We start from the raw sequence: 8,959 nt of genomic DNA on the forward strand, positions 1-8,959 counted from the left end.
CATAACCTCCTAAATGAATATCAAAAGTTTTTAAGTAAATGTTTACATTTCATTTTCTCTACCATATCACTAACTGTAGATATTCTCATCAACATACAGTGCAATGAAATTTTTAAGATTAAGAAATAGAAAAAAATTTACATACCTTTTAATTTTTCATAAAAGATATTTTGGTTATAGTTGTAATTTCACGTCATTTCCTTTTCATATATAGTTAATTTTCAATGTTTTACTTTTCTTTCCTGTCCCTTACCATTTATTGCTCATCTCAACACAAGTTAACAGCACCCTCAGGGCATAATTACAGTATTTTCAGCAGAGATGCACAAGATCTTAAGCCTTAAGAACTGGCACAAAGTCTGATGTATATTTAAAAAACGTTTAAACCTTTCAGTTATGTATTTTTAAATAAAAATAATACATAATTAACTAACATATAAAAGTAAAACTTAAGTACAATTTACCCATTTCTCTCTCTAACTATAACATACTTAGGTAAGAAAAACTGTAAGTGCTATTGTGGATAAAGCAACCAACAATACTGCAGGCAGTTACATCTACCAGATGACAACAACTGCATGCCAATTTCAAAATAACTGTTGTTGGATTATAGTGTAAAATGTAGCAACCACATGTATATTACAAAGATCAAGCAAAAGTATGGAAGGTGGGTGTGGCATAAGTCAGGGTCTGACTAAATTTATTACTGTTTCTACTGCATTCAGCCAGAAAACTTTGAAACATACGTGTCAATAGGGCAACTACACTTACTTATTGTCTAGACATACATCTACATGAGTGACATTATCTTAAACAAGATTGAGGATGCATAAGTTGAGATTTTCTACATTATAAACCCTCAGGCTTACCGCTGAGACACCAGAGAGTGATTTTAAATATATATATAATTTAAAACAATGCCATGACTCATTCATCACAACTTAACTACTGGCCAGGTAGGTAAAGGTTACAAAACCTTGTCTGATTAACTTATACTTACAAAAAGGAAGACATAATGACAATTACAATGGTTTATAGATTTCCAGGGGGTAGGAGAGAAGCAGAAAAAGAAGTTATTAAAAAAAACTTACTGACCTCTAGATTTTGTTGGTCTTGTTTTTCTCCTTGGTGCTGTTGATTTTTGTGAAAAGGTTCCTTAAAATAAATAAATGTATTTTATGAGTTTATCTTCTTGAATCAACAGATCACAGATGCATAAGTTACCTTTCTAAATTCTAAAAACTTGCTTTAAAAATTAATACATCGCTTATCAAAATTTCACAACTCAAAGATGTTAACTTTCCTAAAATATAGTATCATACTGCATTAAATTATATTCAAATTTTTTTTCTCAGGATATCATATCTTAAATTAGAAAATTTACTTACTTCAAGTTTTACTTTCATAAACATTTAATTTTACTGTTAAGCACTAACTTCAGTTACAAGCTTCTGCCAAGAATAATAGAACACTATTGTTTATCATATAACTTTGCATACAAAGAGCAGGTTTAGAAATTGAGACATTTGAGTAAATTCATTACTTGGAAACCAATTTACTGAATCAAAATTTGATAAATCTGTATCTTTTGACCAAATTTTGTTATATACAAGTGTCTAAACCATACTTTAAAATCTCGGTGTAAGAGAAGATATGACATTTCTAAATAATTTAAGATGATAATTAGTGAGTACTAATCTTAATTTTGAAGAATCTAAGTGAAGCAAACTGCCTTATGACAAAGAAACTAGCCATATTTTTAAACTTTCAAATTACCAACTTGTTTTATAAAATTTACTAACAGTGCATCATATTAAGTAACTTTATGTTCATATCTGTTACGACAATTAGTAAAAAGATCTGACTAAAACATCATGTAAAATCACTCATTTTTTATGTAAAATACATGAAAGACCCCATCATCAATCAGTGGAATTCATTAAAATATTTAAAGTATGTTTATTTTAAATTATTTTGTGTGACACATATATTATTAGGGCACGTAACCAATAAAATCACAGAGCCTCAAACAATTTGGTGCATAAATAGTTTAGACAAATGTGTTTTAAAAAAAGTCAACAGGGTCTATATGAACCTCTTTGGTAATAATCATGAAGTCAATGATGTAGTATGCATATGCACAATACAGTTCAAGACAACATTGTTGTAATAATGTTGCCAGGCTGGGACTTTTTCATTTTCAAATTTAATTGTTTCAAAGCTTAATTTTATGAACAAAAACATATGTAAATATAAGGATCTAAAAGTAAACATGTATATTTTGTTGAAAGTTTTTGGTATGTTTGAAAGTAATATGGCAGGTACTTGTTAATGGTTTTTTGGATCAAATGCAAGCAATATGAGCAGGGTGAGGATTTATTAGTATAATTAGTCTATCACTGAACTGGAAACACCATAATGAGACTGTCCATACCATGCCAACAAACAAAAATGCATAACTGTACTTTTTTTAAATTTCCATAAGACTGTCATAATTTACGTGTGATGCTGTAGATTTCATAAAATTGTAATTACATATATAATAATTTACATCAATGAGATAAGGTTACCAGTTTAAACCAACCAATCGATACAGAACAATTGAAGCTGACAAAGGTAAATCAACATACACAATAGTTTTAAGGCTAACAAAGTAAATTCACATACAAAATAGTTCGGGTTAACAAAGGCAAATCAAATACACAATAATCAGGGTTAACAGAGACAAACCCTTTGACTAATTTGCAACTCACACTTGTTTATTTGTTTGTTTTGAATTTCGTGCAAAGCTACACGAGGGCTATCTGTGCTAGCCGTCCCTAATTTATCAGCGCAAGACTAGAGGGAAAGCAGCTAGTCATCATCACCCACCGCCAACTCTTGGGCTACTCTTTTACCAATGAATAATGGAATTGACCATCACATTATAATGCCACCCATGGCTGAAAGGGCGAGCATGTTTGGTGTGACGGGGATTCCAACCTGCGACCCGCACATTACGAGTCGAGTGCCCTAACCACTTGGTAATGCCAGGCCGTCACACTTGTTATTAATCTTTTAAGCACTAAAGAAGTAAATTATAGCAGCAGAAAACATTTTAATGGTGTATACACTAAATGTTCGTAATAAAAAGTTTTCACATTTTGTCAATTAAGCAAACTTGAATATTATAAATTCATGAAAAGCCATTTTTAAAATGTTTAACGAACTCTAATATAATACAAACTAACAATATCAGTGCCTAAACAGACAGACACACAAAATTCATTAATATTACATCTGAAATTGATTTTCACATACACAAAACATTTTCTGTAAATAGTTTTATTAGATAAAGATATGTATTAAGAACTCTTACAATTCTAATTCAACATGTGACATATATCAACAACTGTGGATTAATATATAACATCAACTGACATGTCAAGCTTCCATAGATGACTCTGACACAACTCCTCATTCACATATTTGCAAACTGTTATCAATCTAAAATACTCTCCTGCATTAACTAAAGAAATCAGATATATTTTAACACAGATACTTACCAGTAGATGCAGAAGACTTAATCGTACCGCTACTAGTACTACTACACTGAGAAGTTTCCATTTCTGAAGCTATTGTTCCCTTATCAGATATTCCACTACTACCCATTACACCACCTGTTGTCATCGGTAAAAATTCTTCATCTGAGTCATCTGAAATCAAAAAAGGTTCCTAGTTAATTCTCAAACTAACATAAACACAACAAATGTCTTTCCTAATAACCAACAATCTTCAATACTGTAGTAATTTAGGTATCTTAACTTCAACAATACATAAATTCTTACGTAACATATTTTTCTGTAGTTTACAGACTTAAATAAAGGGCTATAAACTTACTTTTAATACCTTATTTATCTTAAAAAATTATATATGGCAATTTACCAAGTGAATGAGTTGACCAGCCTTTCTGAGGAAAGAGTGCATGTGTTGGAAAACATGGTTGTTTCAGTTGCCGTTGAAGCTCTTGTTCAACAAGAGCATAGTCTGCTGGGGCCATTGGCTTGCTTTGATTTGTACGGTTTGGTAAAACATTCGAAGTGTCTTCAGTGTCTAACAGATATTTATTTAATCCTACCTAAAAGAATTTCAAGTGCTGCAACTATTGAGAATTCCCTCTTATTTTCTCTATGGTTGAAATGCATTTTGTTAGTAGTCCCTCACAGTCTTGGTTTTATTGTTTTTTATAACAGTGAAGCATATAAAAAGTTTTGAAGCTATACACACATTGGATACATTATGCTTAATTTGGCTGTCAAATGCAGTCATGTAGTGTAGAAGTAAAATTGAAATATTGTAGTATGAAGTAATTTCTTTTCTCTATGAGACCTTTATTTTACTTTTTATTAACTATATTTTTGTGCACCAACAATAACAAGCACGGGGCGTGCATATATCCAATTTGATTTAATTACTCATCAGGAACTCTACCAGCCTATGATCAAATTGAAATTCTTCTAGGCATCGATTAAAATAAATTAATTTACGAGGCCATGGGCATGGTCAAATACATCAATCGAAAGGGTTTGACCTCCTGAGTCCAAAACTGTAATTAGATCTCAAACTGGTCAAGAGATGACAGAGCTACGAGCTAAAAGTTTGTACTTGAAAAAAAAACAAGAAAATAAAAACACTCAAAGCCATTTTATGATTTGCTATGCCATGGCTAGAAATATGGCTTCTTTCAGATGTTGAATAATCATTTTTACCATCCACTCTTATTTTAAATACTACTGCAGTGAATGTCAGTGACTATTATTTTCACCTAATTTCAAATAGATATAATCTTTTGGTTTTCTTCTATCATAATTTTTCTGAATATATGTTATTATGCTGTCTATGGACTAGCCTTATAGTCACTTCCTGTTTCAATGTACTGGCTTTTAAAACACTGGTGTACCAAGACAAGTTGTTTTTAATTACAAGAAAATTAGGAGAGACAGGCTGCATTATTTCCCCTGCATGTTGGTTTCTTTGTAATTTATTCCTTCTTTTATATATATATATAAATTTACAAGAGTTTGTTTTTGATAATGTTGCATATTATTGTTTTATTAAATATCACACAGACCATTTATTTTGTAACTCATTTACCCCTTTTAAAGTAAAACAAAATTATATGGTTGTGTTGTGGCTGTTTACTTTTTCAAAATATGTTTTTTTTCCACATTATTTATTTTAGTTGTTTCTGTTCAAAATCACATAACTCAGCACATACACAACACTAGACAAAACAACACAAGTTGTTCCAGCACAAAATACACAAATTCCATCAGATAACATGTAATTTTTTTCTTTCACACACACACATACAAAACAATATCATGGAAATTATAAAGCCCCAATTACAAGTAAGTGCTAACCCTTCTAACATACAAAATTGAACAGCTAAACCTACATGCTCCATAATGAGTCATGTGCCCCATTTTGGTTAATTTCATGCAAAAATTAAAAACTCCTTCAAACGCAATCTGATATTATGAAAAAATCCAATAATTATATTTCACTCTTACATTACTGCGTATACAACCTGTGAAAGAATCCCATAACACTGTTTCATCCCTGTGTTATGGGACATCCATATTGGGAAAGACCCAATAATTATGTTACACTCTTACATTACTGCGTATACAACCTGTGAAAGAATCCAATAATACTGTTTCATTCTTGTATTATGGGACATCCATAATGGGAAAGACCCAATAATTATGTTACACTCTTACATTACTGCGTATACAACCTGTGAAAGAATCCAATAACACTGTTTCATCCCTGTATTATGGGACATCCATATTGGGAAAGACCCAATAATTATGTTACACTCTTACATTACTGCGTATACAACCTGTGAAAGAATCCAATAATACTGTTTCATTCCTGTATTATGGGACATCCATATTGGGAAAGATCCAATAATTATGTTACACTCTCATATTGCAGAGTAATCATATTGTGGAACATCTAGTAATACTGTTTCACTCCTGTATTACTGAGTAGCTATACTGTGAAAGATCTAGAAAAAATATTACTGAGTACTCATACACTCATGCTAACAATGTATTAAACTGTTTTCCAAAATATTGAGTACTTTTTTTAATACAGTGTAGGTCATAATCTTCAGAGTCTACATCTGACTATTGCTGCGAGGGCAACGTAAAAAGAACTTTGAAAAAATAAAAGAGAAAGAAGTATGTCACATTGGAACTGTTAGGCTAACTTAGAAGTAATCCTTCAACCTTTTAAAATTTATAAAGTGTATTTTAGGTAAACATACCAGGCCGAGCTAGTCCCTTCATTAACTCAAACAGTATGTGAACTTGACGTGGTGTGAGTAATGCTGCCACTGGGCCAAAGTGAAATTCCACTTCCACCTGAAATAATAGAATGCAAAAACATATAGTAAAAAAGCAAAAAAAATACAGTACTAATAAAAAGCACTGCCCCACTGCATAATTTTGGCCACATGTACACACAAATAACTTTGTAGCTGGTACACTTAATGGTCTTGGGTATGGGTCAAAACATTATACATCCTGGAATGCAGGTGCTGATCAAAGCATGAACTTTTCATGGTTATCCTATTGAATATAGCACAATATAGGAGCTTAAGAGATTAATGAAACAATTGCTAGTGTAAAAAAACGTCCTCGGCAGTAAGATTGGATGGCTTATTAATTCAACAGCTTCATTTTGAGTTTACTTATTGATTTAAATTATTTTATTACAAGTTACAGCTTTTACAGTAAGGAAGATTAATTTTCGAACAAGTACAAGGTTTCAATCACTGGTGCAACTATTCTCAAGTACACAAATATTTAATGGTAAGAAACATTTGAGTATTTAAATAAACAAGCAGGAAATGCTCATGAAGGCCACAGTACATGTGGGAGAGTGAAATATATTTTTAATTTGTTTTTTGAAAATGACAATGTGTGTGTGGTTGTATATTAACTTTAAGAAGTGTCATTGTAAAGCTCAACACACATCTTTTACAAAGGTTTAAGCACTTGTCTCAAAGCAAAAATATTTCATATGAAGCGTTGAAATTTTTTGCTATCTCAATCCTTATTTTAAACTGAAATATGTTTTTGATGCTGTAATGCATTTCTTGGTCAAGTAAAACTTTTTATATATATGTAGTATTGCAAAATTATGTGATTTATTAGTGAAATAAAATTACCAAGTTTTTGAAATTCGTAAGATTTTTAATTTGTAATTCATTTCTGACAAAAACCACAAAAATCAATTATCAAACTTGACTTTTTTTTTATCAATATGGTTCATATAAATATTAATTATTTTGAAACTATTTTTACTTTTCCTCGGTTTTGTAAACATAACACATACATATATAATTATGTGAATAGTTCAGCCTATTGTCCAGCAATTATGACAACATAGTATCACTAAGCAGCTGGGAATTTACTTGTGGTGAATGGCAATTATTAACCATACAGTAAATAAATAAAGTTACTTATTACTGCCTATACCTTGTTGATCATTCACTATTAGACATGGGAAAATCTGAAATTAGCAAGGGTGTAAGCTAAAGCATCCAAATATCAATGCAGTCTTATCCCATATGCATTTCCTGTCCAGCATCCAGTGGGCGAGTGAATTTAAGATGTACTGTAGTTATATCAGTGAAACACATGACACACTGGCAATATTTCTAATATTTTTCCATCACTGTACTGATAGCCTAAAAAACTCGTAGAATAATTAATTCTTTACTTCTTTTCATCAAAATACATTCTTCATAATGAATCATTTTATATTATTCTATAAAAATACTATTGCATTGTTCAAAATATTTTCAAGCATTTATAGAACAGACTGAATTTTACAGTGATACAAAGGGTCTTAGCTGCTCTAGTCACACAATGTGTAAGTATATTAACCCTTCTGAGATTGGTTACAAGTAAAAGGCTATGTAATTTCGTTTGTTGACTCACATTTAAAACCTTAATGAACTACTATTTCATGAACTTATGTCAATAGGTTTGGTATCAAACTGTAGATTATAATTCAAATTTTTGTACTATATATTACTCAATTTCTTAACTTAAAAGTAAATATTTAAAAAAAAAGATAAACATCAATTTTTGTGTGTCACGTGGTATGTTTAATGCAGTACTGGTTCAGATTAGATGTTTGTGAAGTCCAAATACTAAGTCTACAGTTTCGTACGAATTAGAAACTCAAATTATAGATATTGACAAGCTAGAATATAAAATAAGAGCCTCTTATCTTTTCTATTTGCTAAGATATTGCTCATGTAATAAATCAAACACTGGCACCATACCCACCTCTTTCCATTTTTGGAAATGCTAAGCTCAGAATGTCCCCCTAGTGGTTTTTAAAAATTTCTAATGTGACTTGCCCCATTTTTTCTTTTGTAACCAAGATTTCAATGAGGTAGGTCGTGTTTTTTAGTCTGCTCGAAAATTCATATTTTTTTAGAGTAAAATATATCTTAGTTACTAAGCTTGATAAATTATAGTTGAATTCTATGGTATTGATGTAGTAATTTATGATTTTTTAGTTATTCATATGCATATATAAAACCTGAAAACAAAAAATTTTGTTTCATATCCTCCACATGCAAAATTTTTAAAGGCTTAGCAACCTACGTCAAGCAGCAACCAAGTACAAATGTTGTAACTAGAAGAGATAATTGTTTGCTTTACTTCTTTATTTACAGTTCTATATTTTAGGAAAGATATGTTTAAGAACTTATTTCAAAATAGCAATAATCTATATACTAAATACTAGTCAACTAAAACACAACCAAAACAAGTTACTTTGTACAGACCAAAGGTCAGTTTTATGTGATTTGATACAGTAACATGAGTGCACATGAGCCATGTCATTGTAACTCTGTATTGTTAGACCAAGGCACGAGTGAAAGGACAATATA

General features: G+C 30.8%; 1 protein-coding gene across 1 annotated transcript in view; it reads right to left on the reverse strand.

Annotated features, from left to right (window-relative positions):
• Positions 1-1,061: 1,061 nt before the first annotated feature.
• Positions 1,062-8,959, reverse strand: part of LOC106475168 (autophagy-related protein 2 homolog B-like) — a 26,022-nt gene continuing 18,124 nt past the window's right edge. The window contains exons 7-10 of the mRNA XM_013935866.2: positions 6,314-6,410; positions 3,925-4,092; positions 3,546-3,695; positions 1,062-1,155 (exon numbers count right to left, since the gene is read on the reverse strand). Coding sequence (XP_013791320.1) covers positions 1,088-1,155; positions 3,546-3,695; positions 3,925-4,092; positions 6,314-6,410 — 483 coding nt within the window. The 3' untranslated portion in view covers positions 1,062-1,087. The remainder of the gene's footprint in view (positions 1,156-3,545; positions 3,696-3,924; positions 4,093-6,313; positions 6,411-8,959) is intronic.

Source organism: Limulus polyphemus, unplaced genomic scaffold (genome assembly GCF_000517525.1).
Source record: "Limulus polyphemus unplaced genomic scaffold, Limulus_polyphemus-2.1.2 Scaffold8170, whole genome shotgun sequence".
NCBI lineage: Eukaryota > Metazoa > Arthropoda > Merostomata > Xiphosura > Limulidae > Limulus > Limulus polyphemus.